Raw genomic sequence first — 18,419 nt, forward strand, 5'->3', positions numbered from 1 at the left:
CCATTATTAAAGACTATTATATCGCTATTAAATAATGTCTGTTAAAGATTTTATTAAGGCCAGAAGAATGGTGCATGAGAGTGCTAAATGGAGGACAAGATAAAATTGTGCACTGTGATTACAAATTTAATTTCAAACACACACACAAGAAAAGAATACCCAGCAAAGGAAAATAGTGAATTCATACAGCAAGTAGAATGTTCATGGAAGTTGCCTTGGATAATGGCATCCTGTGATTCTTCTTAAATTAGAATGTTCTGTATTTTACACATGTTAATCATCAAACGTGTCTCAGTTTTAAAGTCAGAGAAATATTTTTTACAATCTTATTTTTTTTAACCTGCTGGGAAAACGATCCATATTGCTGAAAGAAAGGACTGTGGCAAATAAACTAAACAACCCTAGGAGGTCCTTGTGTTTTAAGATAGGGTCTTATTCAGTAGCAAAGGCTGGGCTTGAACTCACTCTGATCCTCTACCCTCAGCCTCCCAGTTGCTAGAATTGCAGGCATCTTCTTGACAGGACTGGACTATTTGAAACAGTGTTTGTTTAGTTTCGTTCACTATTTATTGTCTCTCAGACATTTATGTGTTTATTAATTTGTATAACTGTTTAGACTGCTTAACCTCAGATAACAATATCCGTCCGGTACTTCCAATTACTTGTGGCAGACCACATCCTCATGTCTTCAGCCAAAGTGCCCAGGTAAGTCGGACTCTGACTCACTCCAGGAGAAGGCATGTGACTCCACGCATGGCTTTCTGCAGGCCACAAGACTGAATGTGAAGAGATGAAGAGCGAAACTACCCCACATCCCACAGTAAGAAATCGGTGCTTGGGTAGGACTGGAGAGAGGAAATTTCCTCTTTCTACTTGATTGATGCTGGGAGCATACAGCCCTGGAGTTGTCAGAAAACCCCGTATGGAGTGAGAGAATAAACCCACATGGGAGGTTTAACCAGTCAGAAAAAGAGAAGGCCAGCACTAAGTCTCTGCTCCAGGGTTATATGTGCCTGAGAGCAGTACTACATGTGGCCCTTGCACTGAGCTAACCAACTTGTTAACATGTTAGCATGAGCTAACATGTCTTGCATGAAACATGTCTTTGAGCTTCTCATTTCCATATTTAAAAAAATAGTATAAAAGTATATTAACACATTTGACCAGGGAGGAGACCTGGAGAACTAGCAAGAGAAGTCATTTTGAGCTTACGCAACCCTTGTGCACGCTGCCATGGCTGTTATGAGTGTTTAACTTTCGCTTTCGACTGAAGCAACCATTTCCGTGTCTTCTGCAGAACTAACTTTGTGGACTGTGGGGCACTGGGCTATACACAGACAGTCTGGTCTCCAGTTGAGCTGAGGTCTGATCCCTGGAGTGGTGATAATTCACCTACATGGCACGGTAGGTGTTCCCTCATGTCTGCTGGACTCAAGGCTCCTGTCAAAGTTACCATCCCCACAGCCCCCACAGGAGAAGCGTGGCTAGTAGTCACATAGACAATGTCCCAAGCTTCTGACCTTCAGGCTAAACTCCTCCCAGTTACCTAGCAACAGTAAAGATAACAGCCCACCATAAGAGGGGCTGCTTAATCCCACCTCTCTCTCTTATGCTCTTCTCTCCTCTCCTCTCCCCATCCACTCCTCTAACTCTCTTACTCTCTCCTCGCTCTCTCTCTCTCTCTCTCTAACCTCTTACTCTAGCCTTTCTTCTCTCTCTCCTTTTCCCCTTTCTCTCCTCTTGGCCATGGCCGGTCTCTCTCTCTCTTTTTACTTTTCTCTTTCCCCCTGCCTTTTCTACAATAAAGCTCTAAAGCCATAGACTGTCTCTGTTCATCAAGGCCCACTGCGCTTGGATGATGGGATAGGCTTTCTTCTAATGTTCCATTTCTAATCTCCTGATGGAAGGCCTTTCTGTGCTCCAGTCAAGGCCTGTTCTAAGGACTCTTGCCTATGTGGGAACCTCTCTCCCATAACCCCAGGCCAAGGGTGTCACCCCGGGACCCCTGGTATCGGGGGCTGTCCCTTGTCCACCCCCTGCCGAGTGGGGTCAGTGGCTTAGATGCCCACCCGGGGCCAAGTGGAAAGCATCTGGCAGCCCTCCCTCATCCACCTGCCCAGAGCATAGGAGGAACTCTGGCCAGATATTGGCTATCCTCCCTCTCCCCTTCTTCCCCTGCACCCATTGGTTCCCACAGTGGATATTAATTCATTAAATGTTTTTATCATGGGAAGTGTATGACTGATAGTTTTGCTGGGTATATTTGTCTTTACTGGCATCTATGGTTTTTCAGAACTTGTAGAGTATCAGTGTAAATACCTTCTGGCTTTCAAAGTCTCCACTGAAAAGTCAAGTGTTATTTTGATGGGTCTGCCTTTAAATATAACTTAGTTTTCCTATCTTAGAGTTTTCAATATCCTTCCTTGTCCTGTACACTTAGTACTTTAGTTTTCTTATGGCATGGGAAGTTTCCTTTCTGGTCCTGTATCCTCTCACATCTCTATAAACATCCCTTTCCTTAGATTTGGGGAATTTTCTTTTGCAGCTTCAATGAAAATATTTTCTGTGCATTTGGTCTGGGTTTCTTCTCCTTTATAACATTGGTCTTTTTGTAGTGACCAAGAGTTTCTGCATTGTCTGCTCATCAGGTTTCCTAGATTCAATATTTTCACTGAATGAGGGATCCAGTTGCTCTACTTGTCTTCAAGCCCTAATGTTCTTCCCTCAATTTGATGTCTCCTACTGGTGAAGCCTGCAGCCTTCCACTGAGATTCTCCTTTGAGTTACTAAATTTTAATCTCCATGTTTATTTTAGTTTGGATTTTCTTCAGAAGTTCTATCTCCATATTAAATTCTATTTCCATGTCTTGAATCAATGTTTTTATTATTATTATTATTATTATATTCAACTGTTCATGGTTGCAGTCTTTATTCCAGCGTTTATTCATATCCTCTCAAGTTCCTTGAGCGACTTATAATTGCTATTTGGAAATCACTATGAATCATCTAAGTGGCTTATCTCAGGCAACTTAACTCTGGGGTACTAATTTTAGGAAGATATATATTGTCTTGATTATTCATGTTGATTATGATTTTGTGATGGGAAATGGATTGTTTTAATTTGATATGAACTCCTATGAAAAATTTATAGCAGTTATACACTCAGGAATAGGAAACATAAGATAAAAGATGCAGGAAATTATTATTCCAAAATAACTGCCTATACATTACTTATAGCCACTGTTATCGGATTAGAAAGGATAATGATGAAGAGTGTATCTGAGCCATGGTTTCTCTAATCGTCACCCAGTCTCCTAGAATGACTTTTGCTTTTAAATGCAGAACACTGCATAGACTACAACCTTTGCCATAACCACCAGAAACAGAAAAGATAACCCATAAAGTCATGCACTTTCCTGAATCTATCCAACAGCTAAAACTTTAAGTCAATCAAGTGAGAGGGGAAAAAAGGCCAAACACCAGGGCTGGAGATATAGGTCAGCACCTAGGAGCACTTGTTCTTACAGAGGACCTAGGTTTGGCTCCCAGCACCCACGTGGCTGCTTCCAACCACCTGTAACTAGAAGTCAAAAGGGTCTGATGCCCTCTTCTGTTTCCATAGACACTGCATACATGTGGTGCACAGATATACATGCTGGCAGGACACTCATATCCATAAATGCATAAATAAAATAAATTTTTTTTCAGAAAATGCCTCCAAAAAAGACAGAACAAAACAATTCTTTCATCTTTTATAGATCATGCAAGACAGTGGTGGCTGCCATTCATACAGATCAAAAGAAATCAGCTAAAATGTGAGTAAGTTCATACAAGACACATCTGGTTAGAACAGGTTTGTACTTTCTAAGGCTGTAAGACCAGCCTGTCTACAGGTACTAGGAAATCCTCCCCAGGGGTGCCACTCTGTGCTCATGAGAACGACAGATGGTTGGAACAGAAAATGGCATGGCACAGGTGTGAAGACGGTGACTAATGGCACCAGCAGTCAGGCACCATGTCCTTCTCAGGTCTCTGCTTCTTTCTCTTCAACAAACAGTAACTGACAAAGATCAATTACTTCCAAGGAAGAAACTCTTTCCAGGATGCAAGCAAAAGTGTATTGATGCTAGAAGAAAACACACTCTACTACTTACTCTCCTTGAACTAGGACTCTATACTCCAACATCAAGCCTAGACTGGGTAGCAAGATGAGGAAGCTGCCTTCAAGAAGTGGAGGAGCATAAAGATCAAAGACTCTTGTGTACAGGCATGCACAGATAGCTAAAATCTAAAGGAATAGTCACGTGAGTCGACCCTATTATCTCTAACTCTGCTCATGTCTGTATCCCAGTGACCAGAAATTTAGGGATTTTACAAAAACCACATTTTATTATTGTGAAAAAATTAGTTAGGAAGCTATTATATTCTATATTGGGTGCATAGAGGAAGAGAAGGAGTAAATTACACTTTAAAAGACCAGGACAGATAAGGAAGAGTTGATTGTGGCCACAAGATTTCCTGATGACTTAAAAAAGAGAATCATACCTAATAGGGTTTTTTTGTGGATGGAGCAGGACTCTGATGAGAAAGGATCAGGATAAAGCCATGCTCCTGGTTAAGAGAGATACGAAAGCAGTGTTGGGGAAGATCTGTGATCAGAACACTCCAGAGACAGCGACAGCAAGGCTGCAAGTTTAAAGCTAGCCTGGGCTATAAAGAGAAACACAGATGCTGAAAGAAGGAAAGAAGAACAGAGAATGAAGAGGGAGAGGAAGAGGAAAAGAGAATGAGAATAGACAAATGAACCAGATGCAGTGGCGTTTGCTGGTAGCTCCCAACACCTGGTATGCTGAGGTGGAAGAATTGCTTATGCCTAGGAGTTCCAGGTGAATCTGGACAACACATCGAAGCCCCATAGTAAAGAAGAAAAGGAAAAAAAAAGAATGAAGGAGAAGAGAGGGGGAGGGGATGGGTGTATGGAGGAAAGGAGGAGAGGGAAGAAGGGAGAGGAGAGAAGAAAATGTTTGATACATTCTGTAACATGCCAGAAAAAAAGAATACATGTGGTTTGTTAGAGAAAATGGAAAACAAAAATCATTTCTTGGAATCAAATAAAATAAAAAACCTATAAAAGATTTTTCCTTCAACTGACAGGTCTTTGGGTTACTAGGTGTTTCCAAGCTGAAGGACAGAAAACCTGAAATAAATATATAACACTGACTAGGGAAGTAAGCCAGAAGTAAAAACTTGCTTGTCATACACAAAAGTCTGAGTTCAATCCCCAGAGGTAAGAGAGGTTTCCAGATGGCTCTTTCAAACATCTTTAATGTTATTCAGCCCTCTCCCAACCTCTCCCTCTACCCTACCCCCTTTGTTATCTCTCAGACAAATATTCCTTCCCACTACTTTCCTCTTCATATCATCAAGCCTACTGTTTTATAAGTGTATTAATATCTTTAATTGGTACACTACTATGCTTTGTAGGTCAACTTGACATAAACTGAAGTCATCTGAGAGGAGGAAACCTCAACTAAAAACATGCCTCCATAAGACTAGGCTGCAGGAAAGCCTGTAGGACATTTTATTAGTGATTAATGGGGGAGAGCCCAGCCCATTGAGGGTGATACCAACCCTGGGCTGGTGGTCCTAGGTTCTATAGAAGACTTGTTGCGCAATCCATGAGGAGCAAGCCAGTAAGCAGCACTCCTCTGTAGCCTCTGCATCAGCTCCTGCCTCCAGGTTCCCCCCATGCTGAGTTCCTGTCCAGACTTCCTTCAGTAATGGACTATAATATGGAAGTATAAGCCGAATAAACCAACTCCTTCCCCAGTGTGCTTTGTTCATGGTGTTTAATCACAGCAGTAGTAGCCCTACACCATTACTAACACTACAACCTAACTTAGACACCTACACAAAGGACTATGTTCATCCCAGAAACCATAGGCTACCTAATTTTTTTAAAAAGCCCATTTCTGGGGGTATGATACTCTCCCTCAAGTTGTTGGTCATAGGTGTCCCAAAGATTGCCCCAAACAATGCAGGCTACTGTCATTATTCCTGATTATCTGCTAGAATTTGAAGGTAAGACCCTTTGCAAAAGACACTGCACACATTGGTCATAGACCATGAAGAATCAAGTTAGTATTGACCAGGAGGCATCCTCTCTCTTGTCAGGTATTATGCATGCTATGGGAACAGGGTGTCATCAAAGTCTTACCTAGGTATGAGCCTTATGAACTGGAACAATGATCAACATTGCAAGATATGCCCATTGGTGCTAACAGGGCATGAATGTAATAAGGGCAACCAACAACTTTATGATTAGATTTAAATCTAGGACCCATGCCTGGCTCTGAAAATCTGGCCATAAATCCATGGTTCAGGAGCTCACAGGCCACAGTGATGAACATACAATGATTATTTTGCTCAATGGGCATGGCATCAAACTGCTCTCTAAATTCATATCTCCCTACTTATAAATTAGTACAGCTCTCAGGCCTCATCAGAGAAGTTTCTTTGTACAGCTGATGGTGGTTAACTCATAAATTCATAACTAGCTACAAGAACAGAGAATAAGTTGTTAATGAAGTGCTCAGCCACAAAGGAGGCATCCATGCTACATCCCTTTCACATGGCACAGAAACCATCACAGAAAAGGGACAGAAAGATGGTAGGACCCAGAGGTCATGGACAACCAGAGCAAAACAATGTCTTCTAGTCATGAGAGGAGAGTCGCACTCATAAACTCACAGTAACTGTGGTTGCCTGAATAGGACCTGTCATAAGAACTAGCCAGTCAACATTCTAGTGTGGAGTGACAAGGAATTCATGACCCCTGCCCTGACTGTGGAGCTTTGGAGAGTTGACAGCTCCTAGGGCAGGGAGAGTCAGTTTTCATTAAGGGTGTGAACCTGGTACATTGACCACACTCCAATAGATGGCCCAATATTCAGGAAGTGTAGGCTGCACAAATTAAGTCGGTAGATTATTTTTTTTTCTGTAAAAAGGACATGAAGTTGGGGGTTAGAGGGTCTAGTTAAATCTGGGAGGAATTAGGGAGTTGTGGTAAATATAAAAGTAGCCTTTAAGTCGGTAGGTTTTTTTTTTTCTGTAAAAAGGACATGAAGTTGGGGGTTAGAGGGTCTAGTTAAATCTGGGAGGAATTAGGGAGTTGTGGTAAATATAAAAGTAGCCTTTCGGTGGTAATGACCTCCCTACAAGAACATGCCTCTTACAAAGGAAAGGCATGCCCTCTAAAAAAGTCCTCCTTCATCTCCATCCAGAAAAGGATACGTGCACAAAAAGCTCCTGGTCTGGAACCTCTATTCCTACTTTATGAATATGAAACACTCAGGATGCTACAAGGTCACTGCAGTCATTGGCTGTACATCAACAGTAGTCTGTGTGTTGCCTGCTCCACAATCCTCCACCAGCCTACAGGCAGAGAAGCATGGTTGACAGAAGGATATTCCTCCAGGAGCAGGCAGTGTTGCAACTAGCCTGAATTAAGATGGGTAGAAAAAGATCCCAATAAGGACATTTGGGGATGAAAACCATTTTAAATGGGCTCTAAGACAAACCCAACCTTGTTTATTTAAAAGAAGGTATAAGTAATTACCTGTATCTATATGTTTCCAACTATCTATGCAGACTTAAACTCCAATACCGAATGGTCCCTCACTCCAAGTGTTAGCTACATACTGATTTCGAGAGTAAAGTAACAGAGTCTCAAAGCCTTCCAGCCTGGCTCTGCCCCAGAGATGAATCTGAGATGATAAATCGATGACAGTCTCTGCCAGGACCCTGTGTGCGCACACCAAGGTCAGAGAGTGCCCTGGTTTGAGAGACATGGCTCAGGAAAGCACACAGGCCACCTAGCCACCTATCTGTTCTTTTTCTGAGGCCACATTTAGGCCATGGCTCTGCTCATTGTTTAGAAGATTAGCCTTAGGCAGATAGCAGGACTCGGGAGGCTGCGTCCTCCTCAGTCCTTCATCTCTGACTGTGTGGTGGTTTGGACAGCTTGCCAAGGTTTACATGGTAAGCATTTACAAGGAGCCATAGGCTATTAAGGTGGGTTGTCGTAATTCAACTAATCCTCACAAAGCCTTGAAACTACTATTGATGGGTGAATCTCCATTGGACTCATTACCAAATCGCTGGTTCTTCATATCTGCTTTTGGGGGGAGGGGGAGGGAGGGTGTCAGCACCTTGTAAACTCAGATGCCTGTTAATTGTTGGCTAATACACTTTAACCCCTCATCTATGAATAGTTCACATAGTACTTGTGTCTATCTAGCTCCTGTGGAAGGCAATATCTTCAGACGCATTTTCTTTTCTTACCTAGAAAGGCTTACAGTGTTAGATGTGGCAGTACACTCCTGTAGTGCCAGCACCTACGAGCCTAGGGAAGGACAGTGAGTGAGTTCAGAGTCATCCAGGAGACATAGCAAGACTCTGCTTCAAACAATGAAATCAAACATGCATACATATACAAAAGCAAAATACCAAACCCACAGCACCTTGAAGAAATCAACAGTATCAAAACGTTCTTTATATCACTGTGGTTTCATGGACTTCTTTAAATTTTAATCGCCGGGATAGGAGAGAAGCTTAAGAAATTATCTTCACTGAAGCCTTGGTTCAGACAAGGAAGGTATTTATTACTCCTGCCATGAGAGGTAAAGTCAAAGAGAGATGTACTTAATTTGTTTCATGGTTACAAAAATAAATAGTGTCAGAGCCAGCACTTTGCTGCTGGCCTCCAGCTTCCTTCTCCTGCACAAAGCTGTTTGCATGATGAAGAAGTCAGACAGCACATGCACAACTGTGAAAATCCAATAGACAGCAAACCACTGGCCACGAAAGGACTCAAGCCGTCACTACCATTCACTTAGCCAAATGAACCTAGGCATATCATTTAACAGTCCCATACCTCAGTTCCCTTATTGGTAAAGGAGAGATGGTAGCTCTCACATAGTTACTTAGATTAAGCCAATTGCTTTGTGTATAGTCTTCGTCTATATTTGGCCTGATTTAACATCAAAATTCACTATTGACTCTTGCCATCTGCACTCCCAACTTGTAGCCTCAAGCTAGGACACTTTCAGCTATCTGGAATTAGTGTCATTTCCCTCTGTCTCTCTCTTTCTTACATTACGGTCAATGGATAATTAATTCTTTTTAATACTAAATACTGTCAAATCCATTTTCTATCCATCATCCTCTTTGACAAGACATTAGTTTAGTTCTGATCCTCTTGCCTGAACTGTTTTAAACATTTCCTCACTGGCTTTATCTTCCCCCCCCCAAAAAAACCTTGTTCACTCCATGAAAACCCTGAATGTCACTCACATACCCTGAGGTTTCTCCATGTGTCAGTCAGGCTGACAGTCCAATCATTCCAATGAAGTCCAACTCTATTATTGCTAATACAGAAGGTCCAGAATGAGGTCTAAAAGTCTGCTTTTATATAGTCTCCAACATGGATCCAGTAGTTATTTCATGGACCAGTGCTTGGGAATCATTAGAATGGAGAATTTGCATCCTTTGGGATGTCTTCTAAAGCCATACACATTCTTACCTACCCCTTGGAGGAGACTGCATGGCACCTTGCTTCCTATGGCTTGCTGTCATCAAATTGCTCCTTAGTCCTTGCTCCCACAGATCTGTTTGTACAACTCAACAATGACACCTGCTTGCAATAGGCTTGTGCTATTCCCTGTGGTCACAAAGGGGCCCACACTGAAAATGACCCTACACTTGGTGTAGTGTATTACTATCACCCTGAGCTTGTTTAGACACAAGCCACTTCGTTTTCATTTTGCTCTAGGCCTGGGAATAATATGTTTGGCCTTGTCTACTCCACTATGAGCTTCTCAGAAACATAAGCTGTTTTTTAGTCGCTAAAGATCTTCCTGGTTAGCCCAGAAGACTCCTGGTACAGATGAGAGGTGGCTTAAATAATCTGCTAAGCTCACACTTGAATGAGTGAGAGAATATAATAAAGCATCATAGAAAGTTTGTGTGGTATGGTTAATTAACTCTGCACAATAGGATGTTTATACTTGGGAATGAATGAAAGCTTCGGGAGATTGTTGATCAGTTGGGTTTTTTTTTTTTTAAGTAACATCAATTTTCTAGCTTTAATTTTTAATTACTCAAAGCAGTTCCATTTCTGAGCCCCGCCGCCTCTTTGGTTTTTTTTGTTTGTTTGTTTGTTTTTTTGTTTTGTTTTGTTTTGTTTTGTTTTTTTTCCTTCAGAATGTAAAACTGCAGGTGAATGGAGCTGTCACAGCCAACCAGTGCCACAGTTCTGGCCCAGAGACTGTGCTTGATTTGGGAAGGCCATGGAAAGGCTGCTCGGGCAGGATCCCTGCCCTCCAGAACTGATTAAATCCCACTCCTCCCAGGTTTATATCAAAGATGAGTTTGCTTCATGGGAGTTCTGCCGCAAAGAATCGAGAATAAAGACATCAGACTTGGCCAGTGGCCCAGCTTCCTGAACATTTCAACTGACAAAATGTCTCAGCCTGAGCACAATTCCTCCACTATGCAATCTGCGGGCCTTACTAGTTAACATTGGCAAGCATCTCAGAGGTGCTCGGGAAGCATAATAAGTGAGTAGCCACGAAGCCGGGGCGGGGGAGGGGCTCCTTGCTCCTGGATGTGAGAGAAGAAAATAAGAGACATCAGAGCGAGCTAACTCATTGTCGAGGACACACCGCCCCAACTCACGGTGATGACACAGGACTATTGCCAGTGTGGGTGAGCCCACGAGCCACCTACCACCACTCAGGTGACTTGGAATAGTAGCGTGTAGCCAGCCACTTAGAAATGATATAGAAGTTGAAAAAGAGTCTCTAGTGTTTCCATATTCTCTAGTCTTTAGTTTCTCACTACTTAATAATTAACTGTGTTAAATATTTGCCAGCACACCACCAAACACATTGCCCTGGTGCCCTCCTTTGCTTTCTCATACACTGTTGGACATTATTCACTTATATGTAGTAGGCATCATGGTGAGAACAAAACAATCACGTTCTCTTAGTTAAGAATGTATATGTGTTAGGTTAAAAGTTTGACACATCAGTAACAAAAGGAGCCCTAGGTAGAAAGCACAAATGCCAATCAACATGTTTAACTTCGTCATGGAAATGCAAAATGAATACAGGCATCAAACATCATTTTCCAAAGTAAATGAGGTAAAATTAAAAAGTATTATTTGAGGTTAGAGGTAGGGAAGAGATGTATCCATAAAAGGGGATTGCTACTTGGAGTATAAATTCACAGCACAACTTTTAGAGAGAAATGGAGTATTCGGTTTCAAATGTTATGTGTCAAAAGTTAAACTGTACATCTCCTCTAGTGCTGCAACATTATTTCAGAGCATTCGTTCTCAGGAAATACTTGGAAGAATATCCCCCCCCCAAAAAAAACCTAATGTTGTTTATCACAGCCAACACAAAATCAAGAATAACAAGTATACAACCTGGGAGATGGAGCGCAATTCATACAGACACAACTCAAAGGCTGTAGTAGCCATGCAGTGCTGGCACAATTCATACAAACATAACTCAAAGGCTGTAGTAGCCATGCAGTGGTGTATCAAAAGGAAAGATGTTCACCCTACATCTATCTTCAGCTCTCACAAGAAGAGGTAGCCTTCAAAAGAGAGTACAGATTCCAATGAGAAAACAATGTGTTTTGGGAATGTGCTAGCAGGACCAGGATGGAAGGCCTGCAGTTATGTGCAGAATTCTGTAGCACAAACTCTAGCAATATTTTTCATTTCAGTGTAGAAATGTGCCATCACAAGGTATACAGTTGCACAGTAGCCCATTACCCAGTATTTCCATACTCCAGGAACAATGTGCAGAATTTGAAGAATATAAATAGTATTAAAATACACTATAATCATTAGAATGATGTGGTTTTATGAATACATTGTAGAAGTCTGGAAAAGAGTCACCGACAGGGTAGTATTAATCATATTCGGATGTAAACCAATGAATCATATCTTTTTTTTTTGTTCTTCTGAGTTCCTGTCTCAATATTTTCACACACACAAAACACATCATCTTTATAATCAGAAAAATAGTCAAGTATTTGTTTCTATACATGCTAAAAATATAGGAGCAAATTCAGGATTCATCACTTTTCCAAAACTTGCTATAATAAAATAGGTCTCTAGAAGGAGTGATTTCATTAATGTGATCAACGATTGGATCAGTTAATCCGTATCGTTGTCAGTCGTGCATGAGGAGATGAACAGTAACACTTCTAAGTCATTTCAGAAGAGAAATGCACAACACAACACTGGAATTCATGGGATGGGAACTCCCTGGAGATCTGATAGTCTCACTTCACAAAATAGAAACATCCCACAGGGAGCCCTACAAGGCAGGTACAATACAACATTAGCTTCTCCATTTATAAAAAATCTCCACAGAAAACAGAAATATGTATTTATATTGTCATTAATATAAAAAGGGAGCTCATTACAGTGAAACAGCATTCATTCAGTGGTGTAAGGCTCCTACCTTTGTTTAACAGTAACAGCTCATGAGCCCCCAAAATCATTCCTGCTCAAAACATTTCCACATTGATGCTCTCAGTTAGTCCTCCTAGAACCCCGTGAGACAGATAGGCTAGAAAGGACCACTCCTTTTTTATAGATAAGGAAACTGAGGCTTGAACAGACAAGTGGCTAGTCCAAGGCCAGAGCAGGAACTCTAGACCCCGTTGGAGGCCTTTCTAGCAGTGTCTGGTTAAGCTTTCTCTAATGGACACTTTCTTATCCTCTGGCAGGGTTTTCCTTCCTTCGGTGTCTTATTTTTGCTTGATGGCAATATTCAGGTAACCTACAATTGCTCTATAGCTCCTGCTTCTTCAGTTCTAGACTGAAAGATAATTCTAGCCATTCTCAGTTCTTTTATATGAGAGCTAAATCCCAGATTGTTAAGTTTGTATTGAAATTTGAAGCCATTTCTATCATTAGAAGAATTACAGTTGGAAATACCCACATTTGTGGTGTTACAAAGAATCTGCAAACACTTTGGTATGTCACATTTTTAGACAACGTTAGCTTTCTAAAAGGGATTAGCTTACAAGTCAGAGGAGACAAATCTACTAAGCAAATAAATGTAAAATCTATAAAACAGCAAACCTTAGGGGAGCTAAGATCAGACATTCTCCTTAGCCTTACTTTCTTAGGAGAAGAAATATGTTCTATTAAAAATATAGTGTCCCCAGTAAGAAAAAGGCATCAGTGGACAGCTTTCAGACACAGAGACACAGGTCAACCTACTTAGCCTAACATATGCGATGCTCCAGCTCTTAGACTGCGGCAACCTTGGATAAGTGCCTTGGAAATGCCTCTCCTCATCAACCCCACCGGGCTATGGTGGAAACTAAATAACCATGAAAACACATTGTATACCATCACGCAAAACAAAAATAAATGATAGATAGATAGATAGATAGATAGATAGATAGATAGATAGATAGATAGATAGATAGATAGGTAGATAGGTAGATAGGTAGATAGATAGATAAACAGACAGATAGATATGATACACAACTTTTGAAGTTTACCACCACAAGAGAGGACCAGTGTAGCAAGAAACACAGTGCAGTACCAGGCAGGTAGCCAGGATTCAGCAGTCGTCGTAACAGGACAAGGAGCGAATACTAATGCTGCACCTCTGCTGAGCCTACTCAGATTTGGTGAGTCAAATCTGTCCCTTCCCCATCCAAGGCACTCAACTGAGCCTCCAGCTGAATACAAAACCGGGCTGACCCCTGATGTCGTTGGTGGTTCTGTAACAAAGATGAACTAGTATAGTAGCAAGACTGCCTCACCTAGAGCATTCATTAGGCTAGGGAGGAGGGAGCAAGCCTTCAAGAATATAGGAGACTCATAATGGTATTTCAGATAAGATGAAGAGAGAGGGGAAAGTATGTGATTACAAATGAGAAAGGAAGAGAGCATGCAAGAAGTCCCTGCCTTCTGGTAAATGCATTCAACATTAGGACCCAACTTCAGTCTCTCAAGGAAATACTTAGGAAGCATGAGTCAACATGAGGCCAGGAAGTCATTTGTGGTGACATTTGGTTAGAGTCTTGAAAGCAACTGTTATTGATAGTTACATCTGAAAGAAGGAAAGACAAGGTTAAGAAAGCCAGCTGAATTAAGGCACCCATTAGTCCTTTATAATATTTTTTTCCAGAGCTTTGATAGATGGGATCTATTCCAGAATGTCAAAAAGAAAAAAAAAAAGTTGTTGCTATAGAAACAGGTAAGCAGATTAAACTTGAAAGACCAGTTTTAGAACAAAGAATTTAATAGTCAGGACTTGAGCAATTAACCAAGAAAACATTTCAAGTAAATATCTTTCGGGTTTGTTATTTGTATATTAATTCGAGGAAGGTAAAATGCTATTATAGAGAGAGCTTCACACTCTCACATTTTAATTGCATCATTACTGGCATAAGGCTATGCTTACACAATTAGCACAAAGACCTTATTACACAGAACTGCACATCTCTGACTCTCTCTTGATTACATTGTAATTGAGAAATATCACTTTGGATTCACCAAGAACAGACTCATCTTTGGTTTTCTTACAGAGCTCAAGATTCCGGGGAACGTCTCAAATGAAACAGATGATGAAGCTCGCAGTTTTCTGCAACCAGTCCCTACAGCAGTGACTCTTTTGATGAAATGAAATGAGTGGAGGCTGATAATTGTTAATATTTGTGTTATGTGTCTTCCCTTCTGAGCAGTCCCAACAAGATTGTGAGAAGCAAAGACCCAGCATGCAGCTGCCTTGACTTTCGCGTTCAGTTCTTCCACCCAGAGAAAACTCTAGTCTTCTCACAGACCTGTTGAAATGGGAGTTATGGACATAACTTCCCATACAGTCAGAGACTCAAAACTTAATCACCAGACAACTCTGTGTTCCTCTCCCCTTCTGTCTTACTTCCAATGAAAACAATCTTGATGAAAATGAATACAATGTGTTCATTCTACCAAATTCATGCTGTCAGGAGTTACATTCACGGGACAGGAAGGTTGCTTGAATATTATCTCTTCTTATATAATTCCAGAGTCAACATTCAATGAAGTATGGGAATGAGTTCACGCGTGTGTGTGTGCGAAGCTAGGGAAAGGAGATGAGAAGAAGGGGCTGGGAACTTACCATCTCATTCTCGTCCCCTTCATTGAGTAAAGCATGCTGGCTCTTCTCAAGGTGGTCACCCATGGAAACACGCTCCACTCCTGCTCCCTGACCCTTGTGTGCAGCCGCTTTCAGGACCCACTCCAGAGACGCCTCCGGACCGCTGGATGAAAGAGTTAATGATCTTCCAGGTTAAAAACTCCTTGAGCACACACCTTCTTTCAGCAAATGACAATATTTAGCGAAGTGGACTCCTCCCCCGGGGCACTTTGTGCCAGGAGGAATTTCTGGCTGCTCCTTGCTTCTGCATTCTCTCAAAGCAGCTGTCTCAGAGGAAGCCGCTCCCATGCCGATCTTTTTGTACCCAACTTACAGGGGAAAACACTCTTTGCCTGCCCACAGCCTGCCAGCGTAAGGCATCTGACTGCAAATCCAGCAAGACAATGCGGTGTTGGCAGGACCCTCTGCAGAAGCGGGCTCAAGAACTCCCAGGTCGCTGTTTTATTCCCAGAAGCTGGGGAAACAGGACAAACAGAGCTAGGATTTTCATTTGCTTAGTTGGAGTCCCCAGTCCATAGGGTTTTAGTACAGGTCTCATTCGTTTTGTTTACAAATGATACAGATTATTCATAATCCACCTCGACAGATATTTATAATCTCATTTGCTTTTTCCACACACAAAGTATTCTACTTAATGTGTGCATAGAATTAGGCTTGCTATTCTTGAAAAAACGTATACTAAAGCCATAGAAGTATAATCAACCTATTCCAGGCTTCTTTTTTAGCTCAAATGTTCGTGAATAAACACTTACAATTGCCCAGAAACAAAATATTTAAGTGAACAAACAAAAAAAAAAAATTGGGGAAGGGGACATTTGTTTGATTTTTTTATTTTATGTATATAGATGTTCTGCCTGTATGTATGTCTATGCACCGTGTGTGCCCGGTGCCCAGTGCCCGGTGCCCGGTGCCCGGTGCCCGGTGCCCTCAGCAGACAGAAGATCCTGTAGAACTGTAATTATAGATGGTGCATGTGAGCCACCATTTGTGTGCTGGGAATCAAACCCAGGTTTTCTGGAGAAACAGCAAGTGCTCTTAACCACTGAGCCATCTCCCCAGCCTCTCAAATTCAAGGTTGTTGTTTGTTTTTTTTTAATTTACACACAAGTTGTGCAAAAATTAGTTTTATCATAGAAAGATAAAATGACAAAGTCACAATTGTTATTCTGGGGCTGATGTAAGGACTCAAATACATAATAAGTCTACTAGGAGGTGCACTTTTATCCTGCAAGCTGGTCTGAGATAACTGTGGGGAGTCCCTGTGTAGAGAAGCAGAAGTGGAGAACTCTCAGCCACGCGTCTCTGAGCCAGTCTTGTTGTATAGTCGTTGATCTACAAGAGCTGACTTTGGCTTGCCCGGAAATACCTGGAAGGACCATTGAGGGAGGGAGTGTGGAGCTGGGAAGGTGTGCTGACAGCACTAACCAAGGGCTCTCACCATGTTTAAACGTTGGTTTTAGCCTCAGTCGGCACACTGGTTAAGGACACGTACTTCAAAGTTGGAGGACTTGGCTTCGAATTTGGGTTTGACCAAGTGTCATCTTTGCGACCTTGTGATACAGCAGGCTACATAGTATCCAATGACCTCTATCTGCTTACATGTTATGTAAGAAAAATGACACTAAAATCTCCCTTGGAGCTATGTTTTGAGGAACAGTGCCCGGGAAGATAGATGTTCAGTATAGGGTAGTGACTGTCCACACACTGTCCCTTCCAGCTAAGTGAAGAGATGGCACTGATCTGACCAGCTTAACACAAGTAACCCAGAGAGATTGAGATTGAGATTGTGAAAAAAAGAACACACACATACATACATACACACACACACCAGAGAGATGGAGGAGGGAGGGAGAGAGAAAGAGAGAGGTCTTGAGCAAATGACAAAAATAAATAAATAAAAAGCAAGCTAAGAAAATTCATTGTAACAGAAATCATGTATATAAATATCTGTGTGTGTGTGTGTGTGTGTGTGTGTGTGTGTGTGTGTGTAGGTATAGTGTGTAGTTCTTAGAAATTCCAAAAACTATAAGTATCATTTAACCAAATAATAAAAGTGAAATTAATATTTTTATCACAAGGTTAATATATGAATAGTATGAAGTTTCTTTTTAGAGATAATGAAAACTGTCAGAATTAGTGACGTGCATCTTTGTGAATAGCCCACAATTCACTGGTTTGTATTTTGGGGTTTTTGGTTTTTTTTTTTTTTTTTTTTTTGGTTTTTGGTTTTTTTCGTTTTTTTTCAAGACAGAGTTTCTCTGTGTAGCCCTGGCTGTCTTGGAACTCACTTTGTAGACCAGGCTGGCCTCAAACTCAGAAATCCACCTGCCTCTGCCTCCCAAGTGCTGGGATTAAAGGCGTGCACCACCATGTCCAGCTCACTTGTTTGTATTTTAACAAGCAACCATTTAGTATATTTAGCAAAGGAAATAATAATAAAAAAAATTTTCCATCTCATCTTAACTTTACCAGGACAGCAATGTTTCTCTAGGTTACTTTAGAGCATCCAAAGTGTTCTGCAAGAAGTGTTGGGCTTTCATGACCTGGAGAGCCTCTCTTTGGACAGAGCATTTGAGAAAGGCCTATAAAGTGGGCTGAGGAGATGTGAGGTCAAGGGCAGGAAGAGGGTCATGGGTAGAAGCCCTTGGAGTGAGAAATCCATGGTCCAGAGAGACACAGCGTCTTGTTCAGAGCAGCCTCCTCCTCTTTCACTGCCCATAGGCTGGATGTGAGGGGAAAAAAATGTGCCAGGAAACACAGATAAGCCATCTTATGCAGGTTTTGAACACCAGACCTGGGTCTGAATTTAACTCAGTGAACAATGATAACATAAATATATATAGTTTGTTCTGCCAGCCTGTGTTGTAGGAGTGGTTACAATTACATAATGCTGGAAGCAACTGGGCCCAATCATGTAAGGTTGGCACAACCCATGGCTGAAGAAGAATAAAACTTCTTCTCGACTATCAGGATAATATTTTGTATCTTTCATTTTATGTAATTTTGCATAAGTTATATTCCTATTTGTACTTTAATTTGTGGAGGGAAAAACTGACCTTTGAAAGTTAAATCTTTTGTGGAAACAAAGTCAACACCGAAATCCCAAGTCACATGCAAGATGCACAAGAGTGGCAGAGGAATCATGGGATAGGAGGTAGGCTGGGGAGGCTTTGTGAA

The 18,419-nt window shown here is 41.4% G+C and overlaps 1 protein-coding gene across 12 annotated transcripts in view; it reads right to left on the reverse strand.

The window, feature by feature from the left end:
* The window catches only part of Atp13a4 (ATPase type 13A4), a 155,762-nt gene that overhangs the window by 136,938 nt on the left and 405 nt on the right, over nucleotides 1-18,419 (reverse strand). For 8 of the 12 annotated variants that reach the window (XR_001781812.2, XR_003951779.1, XR_384556.4 and 5 more), the window contains exon 1: nucleotides 15,204-15,655. Coding sequence is in view for 8 of the 12 variants with exons in the window: in XM_017316955.2 (XP_017172444.1) it covers nucleotides 15,204-15,266 (63 nt within the window). In the remaining 4 variants the exon portion in view is untranslated. Of the gene's footprint in view, nucleotides 1-13,640; nucleotides 13,733-15,203; nucleotides 15,656-18,419 lie in introns of those variants that run through there. The other 4 variants (NM_172613.4, NM_001164612.1, XM_006522048.4 and 1 more) reach the window with 3 other exon arrangements.

This window comes from Mus musculus, chromosome 16, assembly GCF_000001635.26.
Source record: "Mus musculus strain C57BL/6J chromosome 16, GRCm38.p6 C57BL/6J".
Classification (NCBI taxonomy): Eukaryota; Metazoa; Chordata; class Mammalia; order Rodentia; family Muridae; genus Mus; species Mus musculus.